Consider the following 20514-nt stretch of genomic DNA (forward strand, 5'->3'; position numbering starts at 1 on the left):
AACCTCTTTAAATGATGTCGCCATAATAACCCATTGGCTAACAACATGCAGAAAACTCATCACTGGATATAAAGATGATATTGAAAGTTTTTTTCTGCCTTTTTGTTTTATACAACTGTGCCGCAAAATTGCCTGGTGAATACTTAGATCGTATCACAATTAGGATCGTAATATATTTGTTTTCACAGGGTAAAAAAAGGTGGAAAATAAACCACACTAAGAACTTTATTAAGAAACAGATTTCAATGTATAAATATTAGGACGTTTAATGCCTGTACAGGTATGGAACCATAATCTAGAAACCCATTATCCAGAAAGCTAGGAATTACAGGAAGGCTGTCTCTCATAGACTTCACTTTATCCAAATAATTCAAATGTTTAAAAATGATTTCCTTTTTCTCTGTAATAATAAAACAGTACCTTGTACTTGATCCCAACTAAGATATAATTAATCCTTATTGGAAGCAAAACCAACCTATTGGGTTTATTGAATGTTTACATGATTTTCTAGAAGACTTAAAGTATGAAAACCCAAATTATGGAAAGATCCGGAAAACCCCAGGTCCCGAGCATTCTGGATTGAAGCGCCATCATACCAATTCTGAGCTTTCAATTCAAGCAGACAGTCCCCCAGAGTTTCCAAGAGAGCCCCATTGTTTGTATATATGTTCCTACAGAGTACTGAAAGGGTCAATTACCTCTTCTAGTGGCACAAATTCTAGAGCAGTAGGAGCGCAAGACCAATTTCCCAACAAGCATGAGGTCAGTTTTGACTTGTGGCTGGAAGTACAGCTGTATTTACATTAAATATTCACCAAATTCCTGTTAATTCCATTTCATCATTTTCATCCAAATGCAGCCGATATATTTCTGCTGAAAATAAAAATACAAAAAAAGGCATATGTAATCAGATCTCCGTTCTTTTATTCTGAAGTGGCAAAACTCTATTGTAAGAAACATCAACTTTCAAAGTTATTGTTTGTATTAAAAATGATTCAAAAACTTGTAGTGCGACCGCATCGACCCTGTGTGCTCAGATATGTGACTTTGCTCTTAGCAGGCGATCCCCTTGTAGAAACATTATACATTTATTACAAAAATAATTGCTTAAGACGTGTTTGTTTTAAATAGAGGTGGGTTAGTGGTTTCCTTAAATGTCACTGAAGAGGTCATCTGGATCGGGAGTGTTTTTTAATGTCTGGGAAGAAGTTCCTTCTGTTGAGAAAGTTTTGCCAACTGACTGAGCTGGGGCTGGATTACATCTGGAAGAGAGCAGAAAACAAGAACAATTTAATAACTACTGTTTCAACAATCAGTTTAGTAGCAGCAGTTCCAAAATATAAAAGGCACTTATCAACAAATTTCTGAAAAACAAAAATAATTCTGTGCAAATGGAGATCAAAGTCCTTGCTAGTCAATATGTATGTATAACTTTATTTATAAAGCGCTGTAAGGACACGCAGCACTGTACAATATATAAAAGTACACGCAGGGACCACAAATAAAATGATAAATACAATAAATATATTTAAGTGCACAAGCTGAAGTGCTATGTGGTATGAATGACAGTAGGAAGGAGGTCCCTGCCCAGTAGAGCTTACAGTCTAAGTGAGTGGATATCATACACATCGGAGGGGAAAAGTCCACAAGGTTAAGGCATTGCCTCTTAAGTGTCAGGACTTGACAAATGTCCTACTAATGCTCCAAGTATAATCTGAGTTTTTTCTTGAAAAGATTGTGAGAGCCCTTCTTAAGGAGGAATTCAGGGATGCAATTGCATAACTAGATATTACTGGGCCCCACAGCAAATTATTATTCAGGCCCCCAAAATGTCTAGAAGTTGACCTGTTTTACCAATATTTATTGAAACTGTATATGAATTAGGGCCTCCTGGGGCCCCGTTGCAGCCACAGGGTTTGCTTCCTCTGCAGTTACGCCCCTGCAGGGATGGAATTCCAGAGGTAAAGAGAATCGGAGGAATTGCTAATATACCTGACGTATAAATTGCATGTTGGATAAAACTGCATGTACAATACATAACACCAGAACACAGAACCAGGTCACCTGACCTGGCACCCAAAGCAATATTACTTGGCCTAGCACCCTCTCATTCCCCTGCCGATTGCTCTTCCCTCCAGTTGCACCCCAGGCAACTGTCTCTTCTTTCTATCCCTATTAGTGGCCCTGCCAGCAGAACTTGTTATCAGTTGGGTGCTCACACCATCTTAGTGTCCACAATTTGAAAGAATACACCATGAACACACGTTTTATTTTGATGTTTTGGTGCCTCCTGGCACATAGGGCATTTTGAGCACTGCTGCTGTCTGATTACCTTTATGGCATAGGAATGACGTGCCAACTCATAGATCCAGCAGCATTGTACAGTGCCAGATTAAAAGCCACCACAGCCAAAGTATGTCTTTTCATTTGCTCCTTTCATACATGAGTAGTGCATGGACAATCCAGCCAATGAGCATGCTCCGATTGAGAAGAAGACATGTACTGCTTCAGCTCCCCCAACAAATTCTTCAGCAAAAATCCAGCCCAGTGGGCCAGCAGCTTGCATAAAAGATTAAAAAAACATTTTTTTCTACGTAAGCACCATAGGCCCCCAAAGCTGACACTCCATAGGCCATTGGATGTCTATATAGAAAATTCAGCCTGGCTCTATACCACATTAGATAAAGCCCACCTCTCCAAGCAGCCATAAACAAGATTTTGTAGAGAATTATTTTGTACTTGTTCTAACAGAATTATTTGAGTTTGGGGCCCATCAAATGTATATATTTTAGTGTGTGGGGGAGGAACAGAGCTTCAAATATTTGAGAACCTCTCCTTATTACATTTTAATAAAGATCTTCTCGTTTGATATTTTTGTATTGGTAATTAATACATTTAAAAGTGTGAGTCTCTAAAGAAGAGCGGTTATTTTATATGCAGCTATTGAGGGATGCTGGGTATTGTAGTTCAGACAGAACTGTAGTGCTGGACGCTGAACACTCTTGTTCCTAAGAAACAAGTTCTTTTTTCTTAGCTCCCCCCCTTGCATGAATGAAGAAATCCATAATCCACTAACATCAGGAGACCGCCTTTGGTACAGTGAAATTTAGCAAGAGACGTACATAGTTATTAACATGTGTGATTTCATTTCATTTCTTAAAGCATACTTTCTATTAAACAATAGAGGGAGTCATGAAACGTTGAAAGAACTTAGCGCAATCTGTCGCTGTGGTCTGGTCTCTGCAGGAAATGACCAAATAGCTCTTGAAAGAAATAGATTAGCCAAGTCCCCAGGCAGACAGAATGAAGTCTTTTCAATAAACTGCTGAAAATCCAACATGAATCTCTTTTTATTTTATATATGTTGTGCAGAACACATCTTCAAAGCTTCTCCTTAGAGATCCTGTTGAGGTTTAGATGTTTCACCACAAGTTTACTAATGCTGCATCTCTGTTTATCTGTGTATCTGCCTCTCCACTAGATTTGTAGAAGGAAGACCAATCTTCTTGATATCAATAACATGTAATGGCCAAAATAAATGAAACTAATGAACTCATCTGTAGAAGCAGCATTCCTACATAAGAATTGCCATCAATTAGTGCTATGTTGTGTGGTGGGACTAGTATGACCATAAGGATGACAAAGTTAATGGGGCCCAGTGATCCTGAGAACCAAACAACCAGGCCAAACATGAGAATTATCTATTATTCAGTCAATGCTCTTCATTATGTAAGGACATCTTGGGGGGGGGGGTATTTTACCAAGTTATAAAAGTTACAATAATAAGAACTGTTACATTTTTAGTTTCTCCTGCTGTTGGGTTGCTTTTGGCCTCTACTAAGCTCTAACTTGTTTTAGGTTGCTCTCCCTGTAAGGTTTATATCCATTCTATTAAATATTTCTTGCTGATATGTTTCCTTAGGGCAGCGGCTCTTGAAATGCAACCCCCAGAGGAGCCTAGAGCACCTGTACTTACTAAAGTAAAACCAAATTAAAGGTAATTTAGGTTTTGGGAAAACACTTGGAGGCGGATTTATGAACAATTATGGTCATAAATTTTGCTGCAATTCAGAAACTTTTGGGCAAAAGTTATTTGTTTAGTGATTTTGTTAGACGTTGATATAAAAAAAGAAAGCAAAAACTGAAAATCAAATGACGCCACCTAAAACCTGACAAGATGTCCTTAGCATTCAAGTGAGTTGATAATCAAGTTTATTTTCAGTGAAATTAATGCCAAGCTAAACTTGCTTGAGCATGAATGAAACATATCATTTGTCATTTTTTTGATCACAACTTAATATAATTGTGACCAACTCTTTTGTTATTTTTTAAATAAATATTTGCAAAACTGAAATTTTGTTCAGAAATTAAATGGCTATTGCAAAATCTGCCTCATACTTGCTGTCCTAGTTAATTTTGGATACATGGCTTAATGGCCGATACTGCAAAGCTATTATTTGTGTTATCTGGTCTAACATCTATCCTTTGTATTCCAATACCTAAGATGTATGTGGCATGGAGGCTCGCTGATGAGCTTCATCCTCACTTAGCATCTGGTATGACCATGTTAGGCTACTTAGCTTTTAGAGGCCAGTATATTTTTCTGTATGGACTTTATACATTGCATCATAAATACTTGTGCTCCTGTGCTTTTCATTCCAGCTATTAATGCAACTGTAAAATACAATATAATTATAAACATTAAAGGATGGGCAAAGGTAGGTGTAAGTAGATTGACTTTTGCAAAGAACGTTTTAAACAATATGGAATCCATTATTCTGAAACCCATTATCCAAAAGGCTCTGAATTATGGGAAGGCCATCTCCCATAGACTGCATTTAAACCAAACAATTTAAATGTTAAAAAAATATTTATTTTTTCCTCTCTAATAATAAAGTACCATGTACTTGATCCTAAGATACGAACCCACAAAGCTACAATGATAAAATAAATATAAAACAAATGCTGATCATTCACCCCAAGGGCATATACAGCCTACTGAAAGGAAGTATGGCAATGACACCATTTATACAATCCATCCATCTATGGGGAAAATGCTGCCACACCAGACTTAAAATAATGGAGATTAATCTACCAGAATTCATTACTTTGCAAATATATTTTTTCTGGACATAACATGGCAAGCAGATGTGGCAGTAAATATAAAATATCAAAAAGTGACCACCCAGTTGCCATGCTGTGCTGGACCATGGGGTCATAGGGAAACGCACCTCCAGATGGGAACTGCCAAAAGTGAATTATATCTCCTCACACTCCAAAAATACAATAAAGAAAAGGCACAACATTCACAACAATGACATTACATAACAAACAACATGAAATCTACTTTTACTCAAATAACATAATAACTGACATCTAAACAGAGTATATATATCTGCACTGTCACCTTTTATTATTGTAACATAAATTTTTATAGAAAGATTCCTTTCTTTTTCACATGCAAAGTTATACAAGTACAACCTGTAGTGAAATGTAACCTGATCATTCCAAAACTGTGTAATTTTTTAAATAACAATATACTTGTGCATAAAACAGTGACAGTGCAATGCATCAAACAATACATACTAAATATATAATAAATAAAATGTTGTACCATATTTTTCAAAAACACAGCTGCATTATGCTTATAATATGAAAATACATACTAAATTTCCTAGTGTGAACACTAAGGGGCAGATTTATCAAGGGTCGAAGTGAATTCGAGGGAATTTTCAAAGTAAAAAAATTCGAAGTAATTTTTTGAATACTTCGACCATCGAATAGGATACTACAACTTCGAATTTACTTTGACTTTGATTCAAAGTAAAAATCGTTCGACCATTCGATAATCTAAGTACTGTCTCTTTAAAAAACTTAAACCTGCCGAAGTGCTTTGTTAGCCTATGGGGACCTTCCAGAGCAATTTTCTACGTCTTTTGTATTCGAAGGAAAATCGTACGGTCGTACAATAAAATCGTACGATTCGAAGTACGATCGTACTATGATCGGAATTAGATCGTACGATGAATAAAATCCTCCGACTTCCAATTCGAATGTCGGAGGATTCTATTCGATGGTCGAATTTCGAAGTATTTTCCACTTCGAAAATCGACCCTTGATAAATCTGCCCCTAAGAATATCCATAAATTTGAGTGCACTGTAAACAATACGTAGTAAAGTGCAATGTACCAAATTTAATTCCCAGCAACCAGAAGGTAACAACATCTAAAATATCCAAAAAAGAAATATCAAATCAGGAAGCTTAATAGCCTGAGGATAAAAACTTTTTCTCAACCTCTCTGTTCTGACCTTAAAGCTAAAACGTTTCCTGATTTTAATAAGTCAAACAGATACTTACAAGGATGAGTTCTATCTTTAATAATTCCGAATGCTCTAGATCTACATTTCCTTACATTAATATCTTGTAGTGATGTTAAACCGAATCGAGTGCAACCTTCCGCCACACGTATCACCCGTTGTAAATCATTACGATCTTGTACTTCACAGTTCCCAAACCATGAGATGATATTCTGTGTCAGAACACTCTCCACGGCACCAATATAAAAAGTCTTTCACATTTCTGCAGAAATTTCCGCAATTTTCTATAATAAAAGAGATGGTGCCTGGCCTTCTTAGACTGTGCTTGAATATGTTCAGACCATGTCAGTTCCTCAGAAATTTGGGCCCCTAAATATTTTAAACTACTTACCCTCTCTACTGCAGCCCCACCAATAGCAAGTGTGGAGTAAGACCTCTGCTGTTTCCTACTAAAGTCCACCACCAACTCCTTAGTTTTGCTGACTTTCAAATGAAGACAATTCTCTTGACACCATAATACTAGATATTTCACCTCCGCCTTATAAGCTGACTCATCATTATTGGACATGAAGCCCGGCACTACTGTGTCATGAGAAAATGTTACACTGGAGTTAGAGTTGGATATGGCCACACAATCATGGGTATAGTAGAGAGTATAGACCAAAGGACTAAGTACACCTCCTTCTTTGTGGAGCACCTGTATTTAGTATGATAATATTAGAAACACAACTACCAACTCTCACCACCTGTGATCTTCCCATTAAAAAAATTAAAAACCCAGGCACACAATTTAATCCCAGATCTATCAATTTAGTCATTTAGTCCCCAATCTATCAATTTAGTGAACAATCTATATGGAATTATTGTGTTCAAGGCTGTTATCAATAAATAGTAGCCAAACATAATTTCCAAGTTTCTTGTCCACATGGTTGAGAGTAGAATGTAAAACATAATAAAAAGCATCCTCTGTTGATCTATTTGAGTGAAGCAAATTGCAGTGGGTCAACATTACTAGGGATGACAGATGTAATAACATTCTTAATAAGACTTTCAAACACTTTCATAACCACTGATGTTAATGCAACAGGCCACTAATCATTTAAGCCTGAAGACTTATTATTCTTTGCTTTTGGGGCAATAATATATTTTTAAACAATTAGGGACCACAGATTGAGCCAAAGACTCATTGAAGATGATGTAAAAACTCCAGTCAGCTGATCAGCACAACAAATGCCTGGAAATACCATCCGGCCCCGGCACTTTCCTGATGTTAATCCTTTGCAGTGCCCTACGGACATCATGCTCTGCTATAGTAATGGGTTTCACACCCTTTATTAACAGGGCCAGATTTTGCATGCCGGTGCCCTGAGACCGGAATCATCCTCTGCCCCCCGTACCTGCACCTGTGGCCATGCCCCTCCCTCAGGATCGCATGCACGCAGGGGGGGGGACGTACAGGCCGGCATCTTCTACTGTTCCCTGCTCTTTCTGGATGTCGCGCAAGTGTGATCACTTGCAGAGGATCTGTAAATACAGGGACAAGCTCTCCTAAAACTCAGAATACCTCCACTGCGGCTGGGCAGCATGCCGCCCCTTTATCTGTGCCGCCCTAGGCCCGGGCCTTTGTGGCCTCGCCACAAATCTGGGCCCGTTTATTAACAGACAGTAATCCTCATTAAATCCCAATACGATTCACCTGACTAACCTCAAAATGGGCATAGAACACATTATAAGTTCATTGGCAAACATGGAGTCTCTGTGGGCTTACTTTTAGGGGCAGATTTATCAAGGGTCAAATTTCATTATTTAAATTATTATTTTCATTATTTAAAACTCCCATAAACTCCCATGAACTCGAAATTCGACCAATTGCAATTTATTAAAAAAAAAGAAAAATCTAGTTTTATAAACTCGGGTGAATACAACTGACCCGCAAATTCGAATCGAATTCAAAACTAATTTTTTTTTGAGTTTTACAAAATGTATAAAAAAGGAAGGCTGCAAACAACTCCATATTGATCCCAGGCCATCTTCCATAGGCTAAAACAGCAATTCAGCAGGTTTAAGGTGTTGAATAGCCGAATTTGAGTTCTTAAAGGGCTAGAGTATGTTAAATTGCATGTAAACCCTGTCACATACAAGGTGTATCATTATGATGGAAATATGTCTCCACTATCTCCCGGTACCGGCATTTTGCATGGTCTGAGATAAAAGAAACACACAAGCAATTAGCTTTTTCTAATAGGAGTATGTGGCCTTACTCTCCAGTATCCAACCAACTGGTCTGCCAATTGATGGATGTGGTGGAATGGTCATGTAAGGCCACCTTCTCATTGTTCCACTAGTTTGGGCTAACACCCGCACATCAAATGACCTTTGATCCAATAGCATCCCAGTACGTTTTGGTCAAACCCAAAAATATCATAGATATTTGCTCTTTGATTGATATAGTGAAATTTCTCAATTCCCAGGCAGAGGAATTCTCTGCAGTGACACTGATCAATAAAGGAGTTGCAGTTGAACACTGGCAGGTACAGTACCTATCCAATCCTTATTTGAATGGTCAAAATGAATTCAGGTGTCCATTCAAATCTGGGCATGTATAACCAGCTTTAGTAATGACATACAGTAACTATAGAATCAATTTTTGTATTAGGGAAGTCCACAATTGGCTGTTTGTGGGGCAGGGAAAATCAGTCCACTTTTGATATGATGTTGTCTGGATCAACCAAAATGAAAACAACACTATAAAAATTCTGCTGGAGAAATAATACTTTGGGGGATAAATCATGGTATTCCCATCTGGAGTTTTCTATAAATTATTATATTTACAGGAAATGAAATAGCCAGATAACCCTGACATGTAAGAGAATTATCTTAACTAGTAGGTAATATACAGTAATAGGGTAACAAGGACGTAAAGTTGATTTAACAGAAGACTTAACATTTTTTAAAAATTAAAACGAAAGATCAGTGCCAAGGCACTTAAATGCTTAAATACATGTTGGTGTGTGCACTCACATCTTATCTGTTCCATATCTCATTTTGGCACTGGATCTTGGAAGAGGGTTGTGATTTATCTCATGGAAACATGAAGCTTCCCAGAACAAGCAGTAAGCTGGCTGCTAACAGAGTGACTGAAGGAAATGTATGTTTAGCCACATGCCTCCCCCATCACTGAAAATAAGGGACACTTTACAAGAAAAGTTAATAAGATTGACTATTAACATGTTCAGTAATTACATGTTAGGACACGGAAGGACACATCATATAAGCCACTGTCAAATCTCTAAAGGCTCTAAAGTTAAAGACATTAGGTGCAATTTACTAAGCAGAAAGCAGTTTGCAAAATGCTTTTGTGGTTTTTGAGATATTTAGCTTTGTATTCAGCAGTTCCCTCAGATTGCAGTTTCAGCAATCCGTTGTTAGGATACAAATTACCCTAGCAACCATGCGTTGATTTGAATAAGAGACTGGAATATGAATAGAAGAGGGCCTCAATAGAGACAGTAATAAAAAGTAGCAAAACCTTTAAATTCGTAGCCTTACAGAGAATCTATTTATAGATAAGTTCAGTGACCTCTATTTGAAAGCTGGAAAGAGTCAGAAGATGAAGGCAAATATTTCAAAAACTATAAAATAAAGAAAAAATTAAGGCCAATTGAAAAGTTGCTTAGAATTAGATATTCTATAAAATACTAAAAGTTAACTTAAAGGTAAACCCCCCCTTTAACATTCAGCTATTGCAGAATTTCTGCAGGTTCCTTTCAGAGCAAAGATACCTCCAGCTAGCCCCTTGAATACAGCACTGCCTGAATTAGGGCAGATGAGGAGGGGCACAGAAGCATCCCCTCTCCTGTGCTGTATCTGTCCCTTACTTGGGTGTTATTCATATGCGCCTGGGAGCAGCAGGAGGTGCAGGCCGTAACAGATCCCAGTAGTTGCCCCTTGCCCTATAGCAGGTGGTAAGGACAGGGCTCGTCTGTACCTCCTGACACTGACCTCTGCTCCTTGTGCCAGATTTTCAATGTAAATGACCCCTACTATATATAAACAAACATTAGGGTTATGCCTTGTTACAAAAAATCTGCAGTGTGAAAACTTTCTTGTTCAGTATTTATATATTATTCTGCAGTGACCTTTTCAACAGCAAATTAAATGTTTTGCTTCGGAACATTTCTCAAACTACCCTGGCGTTTGGGTCCTTTGCAATTTCATAGGGTTGCAAACAATAGCATTAGAAGAATGATGGTGTCAGTGTTTGCTGACCCCTTTCTCACATTAATGCCTTGAATGGAAAAAAAGGAAGATTCCTAAGGACCAGTTGCAAAGTAGATACATGTGGATATGCATATCCCGTAAATACTGAGGATGAGGAGCATGTTGTTTTGCAATCTTTTTCTATTAACTCTTGTCGGAGATGATTTCTCATAAGTATAGTGCAGATTATTAGTAATGAACGAATTTATTCGCCAGCCAACTGTGGTGAAAATTTTGGTAAAAAACCCCCATAAGAAAAAACCCATTGAATTTGATGCATTTGGAGAAAAATGTCGCCATAAGAAATAATGGCCATTGGGGCAAATTCAGTAACCTGCAGAAATTTGCCAGCGACGGCTTTGCTCACATCGCCACACTTCTACAGATGAAAATTCTTCAGGACAACGCTAATTCACAAAAATACGAAGTTGCGTCCAGGGCGCTGAACGATGGCGAAGTTTCACTAGCGTTAATTCTGCAAGCAAAGCAAAGTTGCGCTAGCGTTGGCTAATTTGCATATGGCGGGAAATTACATTTCAATGGACGTATATGTTGCAGCAAATACATTGCATTACACAAGCCCAGGGAACCTTAATAAAATAAAATAGAGTTGTTATAATGCCCTACACATGAGCCCAGTGTATAGTTTATGTGCCATATGTTAGGAAATGTAGGGGGGAAGCCTAAAAAAATGATGATCTTTTACAGCCTATCATCCTGAAAAACTGAAAAGTTGCCAGTGTTTTTTGAGACTTTTTTGAGGAACTCCTTTCTACTCTATTGCACTTCGCCTGGTCTGAGGTGGCGAAGGCAAGTCTGATGCAAGTGGTAACGTTCAGTAAAATCCGCATCTTAGTGAATTTGCGTAGTTACGTCCATTCGCCAGAGCAAAATTCGCCTGGTGTTAGAGTGCGAAGTAGCGATAGAGTCTATCTCCTTCACTAGCGAATTTACACCAGAGCCCGAAATGACATTTTTGCCAGTGTTAGCCACTTCACCCTTTACTAAATTTGCCCCATTGACTTTAATGCATTAGGAGAAAAAAATGTTGCCATAAAAAACACACCCAGTGACTGTAACGCATTTCGAGAAAAAAAGTCACCATAAGAAATAATGCCCATTGACTTTAATCCATTTGGAGAAAAAAGTCACCATAAGAAAAAACGCCCATTGACTTTAATGCATTAGGACAAAAAAGTCGCCCGTTTCGCAATTTTTTTGGAGAAGAGAAACTGGATAGATTTGCTCATCACTACAGATTATTAATGTCAACAGACCACATTGGCTAACAAAACCCCATAAACACTGTTGTGCTGCTTTTAGTGCTCATCAGACCTACGGCAATTTAGAACCCCAAAGTAAAAGTGCAGGGTGCTTTTTATGAGCTATACTTCCCCTTTAATAAAACAAATTCAGTTGATTCAGGTGCGTGGCGTGTTCTCATTGACACATCTCTTAGCAAAGGTAACACGCAAAGCTGATCGGAATCCACAGATTTAAAATTACAGGTGTATTTGACAAATAAGGGCCGAAAGTCTGACATGTTTAGTCTCAGGAACCATTTGCAGTGAAAAGGAAAAAAGAAATGCACAGCAACATGGAGATTTGCCAAGTCTAGGGAATGAATTAGTGACATCATTTTCTCCCCTTGAACAGAATCCATGGCTCTGGAGAGCTTTGCTTCCTGATGCACGGAACAAGAAACAAAGGGGAGGCAAAGCACGGTTTATCTGCATGACTGATAAAATATAACGGCAGCATCGAGCTTAATCTTTTTGACAATTAGGTAACAATCAGCACTTTATACATTTTGGAGGTTATTTATCAAAATCCGAATTTTTCTGATTTTTTTTAAATAAAAGTCTGATCAAACTAAAATCCATGATTTGCCCTTATTTATCAATAAAAAACACCTTGTATTGGGAAAAACTACAACTTTTTCGGATTGTCAAGTGAAAAAGCCGGAATTTTCGATTTTGATGCCTGAAAAACCATGAAAAATTCTAGTTTTTGCTTAAAAAACAAGCATCAAACCCTGAAAACTCAACATCTTGTGAAGGTTAAAACATCTTCAAATGGTTTAGGGGACATCTGCCATCGACGTTTACAGTCTGGATTCAGACTTAATAAATCGCGAAAAAATTGCTTCTTTTTTTTTACCACAACTTTTTGGTATCAAAATGGATGCCACAAAAAATTGCGCCTTAATAAATAAAGCCCTTTCAGTAATAGCATATTTAGTGGTAATGGAATGTCTTAACACCTTTCTACTTGTGTATTCTTAAATAGGCTTGGCTACGGCGCTTCATCTGCACCAAGGTTTTTTACAGTATTAAGTGAATACAGATGCCAATCAAATCAGATAACCATTGGATATATCAAAGCCAGATGCTGTCACTAAGACCTTACCCCGAGTGCTCCATATGTGAATCACTGTGAACTTTATTACATAGGCAGCAGGAACACATTTCTGAGTTCAGAAAGTTTATCAGACTGTCAGTAGACTGAGCATGATAATATTTTACTCTTTAGGAGTCCATTGAAGTAATACAGGGATACACATGACACTGGTTATATATTTTATCTCTTCCTGTTACTGTATAGGCAGAAAATCCTCTTACACACGTTTAGCAAATGCCAAAAAAAACACATTCATAGGCAATGTAATAACAAATGAATGGTATGACGAAATCCTCAGTGCTTGTATTCATAGAATATAAGGAAATAGAAAAGAAACCTACCTACAGATATTTTCGGCTCACTGTGTAAGATCGGTAAAAGGCTGATTTCTGTCTGCTGCACTTACAAACTGGAATGATTCCATGGGGAAATTTACTAAAGGGCGAAATTTCGCTCTTTTTTTTAAAAAAAAAAAAAATATTTAACAGTTACAATTTTTAAACACAATCCCACTTTAGCGTTTTGTCTTTTTTTATGACTTTTCAGCATACAGCATATGATGTCACTGACATAAGATTGATGAGGATGTAGCTTCAACTTATTAGTTCGCCAGGTATAACCTTGCGAAGGAAACTCTGGTGAAAGGGGTAACGTACAGGAGTAACGATCGTTCACCTGGCGAAAGGGTGCGATGTAGTGATGGGCGAATTTGCGCGATCCGCCGCCAGCGAATAAATTCGAGAAACGCCTGCAAAAATTTGCGGCGAAAATTCACCGGCGTCAAATTTTTTTTTTTCGAAAAAACGGACGCCGGCGTCAAAAAATTTTCGCCGTTTCGCAAATTTTTAGGCGAAACGGCGCAAATTTGCCCATCACTAGTGCGATGTATTATTTTGCTAGCGAATTGTCCTTTATGCCTGTTAGTAAATTGGTGAAGTCCCAGCAGATTGTCTTTATGGTGAATTATCGATAGCGATGGCCACTTCACCCTTTAGTAAATTTGCCCCCATGTTTCAGGTCAAAAAACTGATTACAATATAAGAAATATGAGCAATATATATATAGTAAAAGACAAAGAAATGATCCAATCAATCCTACACCTTTATGTTCTGACATTCCTGACAATAAGGGGATTATTTATCAAAAGTGGAGTTTTAGAGTTTTGTAAACCTTGAATGAACTCGACTGAACTCGAAAAACTGAAATGGTTTCTAATTTAAAAATAAACTTGAATGGGGAAAAACTCGATTCAGTGAGTTCAGGCTTAACAACCCAAAAACTCGGATCTCTCGAATTGATCAAGTTTTCTAGAAAAATCCACAGAAAAAAACTCTTAACACCATAAAGGCTATTAACATGTTCAAATGGTTCAAGGAACCTCTGCCATTGACTCCTACATGACCTTGACAGGTTTTAGATGGTGTATCTTTGGATTTGAGCTTTTTTCAGGGTTGGGGTATAATAAATCTCGAAAATGTGAATTTTGACCAAAAAAATAAACTGCCTCACTATTATGTGTTTGTTAAGGGTGTTTACTGTATGTGTAGAGAAACTATTTGTAAATAGGAACTCCCCAAGTTTCTCTGGGGGAACAACTAGTAGGAGATCTTAGAGGAGACCCACTAGTGTCTTTCCATGAGGCTCACAGGGTCATGTGACCCATAGCTTATATAATGGAAAGGGAGAGAACAATTTATTCACTAGGACCAATCAAGTCAGCATGGAGAAACCCTTTGAACTAGAAATTCTATGTGGAATTGTTCTAGAAGGAAGAACAAGTTTATACTGGGATAAGTGCCCTGTGGCAAAGCCATCAATACAATAACCCATGAAACAAGAACAAGAATATTGGGGATATCCCATAGATGGTTGAATATACTGATAAGGATTTTCATGATAATACCACACATTGGGCCAGATTCAGTTCAGTGAGAAAAAGTTGTCTCATGGTTTATCACTTGAAAAGTCATGGACGAGATTCAATTTGAGGAGATAAAAGTTTTCTCCTAATTCGGTTCCAGTTTTCCCCCATAGACTTCAATAGAGTTTTCATATGATGAACTGTGCGATATGTTTTTCTGAATCGAATTGCATCTCAAATTGAATCCATGAGTTTTCACGTGATAAACCTTCTTCTCACTGAATTGAATCTGGCCCATTATATTGTACTGATATTGTATCTGCACTCTATGGGGCACATTTACTAAAGGGCGAAGTGGCAAACGATGGTGACAATTCAGGGACATCGCCGATTTACTAACAGGCACAGGCACCAATTTGCTAGCGAAAAAGATAGGTGCTCATTCGCACTCTATCGCCAAGCGACAATTCGCTCTGGCGAATGGACAGTATATAGAAGGAAGGGAGGAGAAATCGAGCACCGCACGATGGATCGTCGCCCTGTTGCCTTTTCTGAAGAGGAGCGTAAGCGGAGTATCGGTAAGTTATTTCGTTATGTACAAACTAATTTTTATAATTTTTTTTTATGTTACTGGTCCTTTAACAGTGGAAATGTAATGTATTTGCTGCAACATATAACATAAAGACGTCCATTCAACTTTAAATTTCCCGCCGTATGCAAATGAACCTGAGCACAAGACGTCTAGCGAATTTACGCTAGGCAGAAATGAACGTTAGAGCAATCTTCGTCGACATTCGGCGCCCAATATGAAACATTTTAGTGAATTAGCGTTGTCTGATCGAATTTTCGCCTGGTGAAGTCTATCGATGGGTGTGAAGCGGTCACTGGCGTCTTCTCCAAAGGTTCACCCGGAATGCAAGTAAAGGTATGGGGCCTGTTATCCAGAATGGTCAGGACCTGGGGGTTTTCCAGATGACAGGTCTTTTTATAATTTGGATCCTCATCAAGGATTGATTATATTTTAGTAAAGATACAGTACAACCTACTGTTTTATTATTACAAATAAAAAGGAAATTATTTAAAAAATTTGAATTATTTGATTTAAATGGAGTCTATGGGAGATAGCCTTCCCGTAATTCAGAACTTTCTAGAGTCAAGAGTGAGTTTATTGTAATTTCATCCATATATGTTATTACAGTACACAGTGAAACAAAACAATGTTCCTCTAGGACCATGGTGCTACACACAACATAGTTTTACCGGACAACAGACAAAAAGTGCAAGTGCAAAAATATGCTCCTGCAAGACAGGACAGCATAGTGCAGGGACAGGAGAAGACAGTGCACACTCAGTAGATGTAATATGTTAAGTAAATAATGCTAAACGTCAGACATGATGGGTGTATCATTGTGATATGATAGTAGTAAGAACATGATAAAGAAGTGCAGATGTGCTCATAGAGAACAATTGTATCCAATGGCTATTTGTTTATACAATGGCGTACAGTGGCTGTGTAATGTTGTGGTATATAGTAAGGTCAGATGGAGTGTGTGTGAGAGAGATCTATCCAGTCCTTGAGTATTCAGGAGCCTTATGGCTTGGGGAAGAAACTGTTACACAGTCTGGTAGTGAGGGCCCTAATGCTTCGGTACCTTTTTCCAGATGGCAGGAGTGTGAACAGTGAGTGTGAGGGGTGTGTTGGATCAGCCACAATGCTGGTGGCTTTACGGATGCAGCTAGTGGTGTAAATGTCCACGATGGAAGGAAGAGATACACCTATGATGTTCTCTGCTGTCTTCACTATTCGCTCCATGACAGTGCAGTTCCCAGCCCAGACAGTGATACAGCTGCTCAGGATGCTCTCGATAGTCCCTTTGTAGAAGAGTTTTTGTATGGATGGTGGGAGATGGGATTTCCTCAGCTTGCACAGGAAGTAGAGGTGCTGTTGGGCTTTCGTGGCTAAGTAGCTGGTGTTGTGGGACCAGATAAGGTTCTCCGCCAGGTGGACACCAAGGAATTTGGTGCTTTTGACAATCTCCACATTAGAGCCGTCGATGTACAGAGGCAGGTGGTCACTCCTAGTCTTCCTAAAGTCAACAACCATCTCCTTTATTTTGTCTACATTGAGAGACAGGCTGTTGGCTCTGCACCAGTCTGTTAACCACTGCACCTCCTCTCTGTATAGTGACTAGTCATTATTGCTGATGAGACCCACCACGATCGTGTCATCAGTGAACTTTATGATGTGATTTGTGCGTCAGCAGAGTGAACAGTAGAGGACTAAGCACACAGCCTTGAGGGGCTCCGGTGCTCAGTTTGGTGGTTCTGGAGATGATGTTTCCAATCAAGACTGACTGAGGTCTGTCGGTCAGGAAGTCCAGAATCCAACTGCAGAGGGAGATGTTCAGTCCAAGCAGGCTCAGCTTTTCTATCAGATGCTGAGGAATGATAGTGTTGAATGCTGAACTGAAGTCTATGAACAGCAATCGAACGTAGGTGTCTTTTTTGTCCAGATGAGAGAGATCCAGATGGAGGGTGGTGGCTATTGCATCGTCTGTTGAGCGATTTTGATGGTATGCGAACTGTAGGGGGTCCAGTGCTGGTGGCAGCAGGGTTTTTATGTGTTTCTTGACAAGCTTCTCAAAACACCTCATGATGATGGGGGTGAGTGCCACAGGACGGCAGTCGTTGAGGCAGGACACTGATGACTTCTTTTGCACAGTGGTGGTGGTTTTTAAGCACTTTGGGACAGTGGAGGTGATCAGGGAGATGTTAAAGATGTCAGTGAAAACATCTGCCAGCTGATCTGCACATTATCTTATCACTCTGCCAGGGATATTGTCTGGTCCTGCAGACTTCCGTGGATAACGGATACTTGAACTGGAATCTGGCCACCTGGGATTATGAAGCCCCTGTTAAAAAGTGTTATGTATATGTATGGGATCTGGAAGCCTGTTATGCGGAAAAGATCAGAATTACAGGAAGGCCACCTCCCATAGAGTACATTTTAAGCAATTTGTTTTACTTTTTAAAAATGATTTACCTTTTCTCTGTAATAATAAAACAGTACCTTATATATTTGATAACTAAGCTGTAGGGATCCATACTGGTGGCAAAACAATTCCATTGGGTTTATTTACTGTTTAAATGATTTACAGCAGACTTAAGGTATAAGGATCCAAATTATGGAAGGATCCTTTATCCAGAAAATGCCAGGTCCCAAGAAATCTGGATACAAGTTCAGAAAAGCTCAGAATTCCGGGAAGGCCATCTCCCATAGACTTGCATTTTAATCAAAGAATTACAATTTTTAAAAATGATTTCCTTTTTCTCTGTAATAATAAAACAGTACCTTGTATTGAATTTTTAGTAGACTTAAGGCACGAAGATCCAAATTACAGAAAAACCTTTTATCCAGAAAACCCCCAGGTCCCAAGCATTCTGGATAACAGGTTCTATACCTGTAATAGATCCTATACTTGTACTATAACCTCATTTAAAGAGAGAAGCACTGGAACAGTAAGAGGTACAATAATTTATGGATATTTCACAACATACAAAAATAAGAAAAAAACAGTTGGGGTTATTATGAGTGCAGTTATCATAAAAATTATCCAGTTCCTCCAGCCAAAAACTCTGTTTAAGAAGAATTTCTTTATAACTGTTAAAAATACAATAAGCATAACATTTCTGAGAAAACAAAAGTATTTACATACATCATCCTAGATTTGTTGTAGTGTTTCAAGTATCATTTAAATTATGTTATAATTATTATGTCTAAGAATCATATAACTTGCAATCATGTAAATAGTGTCATCTGTCTTCCAGTTCGTTTTATCAATTATTCCAAGAAATGAAGATAAACCAAACATTTACAGCATAGATACTACTATGCAGAGCACGCAATCATTACATTAAGAACTGTAGAACCCATGAGGAGTTTCTTGAATAAATGATCTGCTACAGAAGTAGGATTAAAGGTGGCCATAGACGCACAGATAATATCGTACTAAATTCATTTTCATACGATATACTGTGCGTGTATGGTGGGAAAACAGCCGACCGTTATTGGCAGAAGACTTGGATATCGGTCGCTCTTCAATCGGGCTGGAAAGAAAATTTTGTTAGGGCTCCTTTGAAGGCACCCATACATCGGCCATTGTTAGTGTTGAATCGGCAGATACAGGTAGAATTCTATTGTTTCTACCTGTATATCTAACGATTTGGCTCTACACATGTGTAGTGAAACAAACAATCTTCATTGGAAAGATCGTTTCCAAGAAAGATCGTAATTGTTACGTCTATGGCCACCTTAAACTGCACTTTTTTCACTTTAAATCGTTTTTGCAAAAAAATTCAAAGAAACAGTAGATATAGGGGGTGAGTGGCGATTGTATCATTCTTGTATCATTCATTCATTCTTGTATCATTCATTCACTCTTATCTTTTCTCCATTGTATTTGCTCTCTTTTTACTTTTCAGGTACTGTGGCGACATTGGTGTTGGTTCTTTCCTAGTAAGTTGTGGTTTTACATTCTTCCCATATGTCCACATTTTTGTCTTTTGTTTTCTATTGTAGAGGAATTATAGGCCATATGTTTGTAACTGAAGAATTGAGGAGTTCAAATTTGCTGGGGACCGTTGGTGTTTTTCAGTTCCTAGTTGGAAGAACTAGTTTCTAGTTTATATTTAGAAGAACTTGTTGCTGCTGTTAGGCTAAGGGCAGACATAATATTGGGTCAGTTTCAGCCTGCATATTTTTTCAGCCTGAGAGAAGTGGATCCACCCTGTGCCCCATCTCCACTGATATGAATAAGATTTGCTTGCCTGCAGTCACAAGTGGCAGAGGTTGGCCCAAATACGCAAAAGCAGACATTTTTAGGCCGACCTCCACTCCACTTCACTGCGTGCGCCTGCCCGCAAGCGGAAGTGATTCAGTTATATGGAGCTGGAACATGGAGCAGATCAGGTTCTTTCAGCCTGAAAAAAATACACAGGCTGAAAGGAGCAAAGCCAACAATCCATCTCCGCTTGGCCTTAAAGGGATACTGTCATGGGAAAAACATTTTTTTTCAAAATGAATCAGTTAATAGTGCTGCTCCAGCAGAATTCTGCACTGAAATCCATTTCTCAAAAGAGCAAACTGATTTTTTTATATTCAATTTTGAAATCTGACATGGGGCTAGACATTTTTTCAATTTCCCAGCTGCCCCCAGTCATGTGACTTGTGCCTGCACTTTAGGAGAGAAATGCTTTCTGGCAGGCTGCTGTTTTTCCTACTCAATGTAACTGAATGTGTCTCAGTGGGACATGGGTTTTTACTATTGAGTGTTGTTCGTAGATCTACCAGGCAGCTGTTATCTTGTGTTAGGGAGCTGTTGTCTGGTTACCTTCCCTTGTTCTTTTGTTTGGCTGCTGGGAGGGAAAAGGGAGGGGGTGATATCACTCCAACTTGCAGTACAGCAGTAAAGAGTGATTGAAGTTTATCAGAGCACAAGTCACATGACTTGGGGCAGTTGGGAAATTGACAATATGTCTAGCCCCATGTCAGGTTTCAAAATTTAATATAAAAACATCAGTTTGCTCTTTTGAGAAATGTATTTCAGTGCAGAATTCTGCTGGAGCAGCACTATAAACTGATTCATTTTTGAAAAAAAATTTTTTTCCCATGACAG

At 38.5% G+C, this 20514-nt stretch overlaps 1 protein-coding gene across 3 annotated transcripts in view; it reads right to left on the reverse strand.

Annotated features, from left to right (window-relative positions):
• Positions 1-904: 904 nt before the first annotated feature.
• xrcc4.L (X-ray repair complementing defective repair in Chinese hamster cells 4 L homeolog) overlaps positions 905-20514 on the reverse strand; it is a 168431-nt gene continuing 148821 nt past the window's right edge. For all 3 annotated transcript variants that reach the window (XM_041579978.1, NM_001091891.1, XM_041579972.1), the window contains 1 exon segment: positions 905-1262. In XM_041579978.1, the coding sequence (XP_041435912.1) occupies positions 1151-1262 (112 nt within the window). In that variant the 3' untranslated portion in view covers positions 905-1150.

The sequence above is a fragment of the Xenopus laevis genome, chromosome 1L (genome assembly GCF_017654675.1).
Source record: "Xenopus laevis strain J_2021 chromosome 1L, Xenopus_laevis_v10.1, whole genome shotgun sequence".
Taxonomy (NCBI): domain Eukaryota; kingdom Metazoa; phylum Chordata; class Amphibia; order Anura; family Pipidae; genus Xenopus; species Xenopus laevis.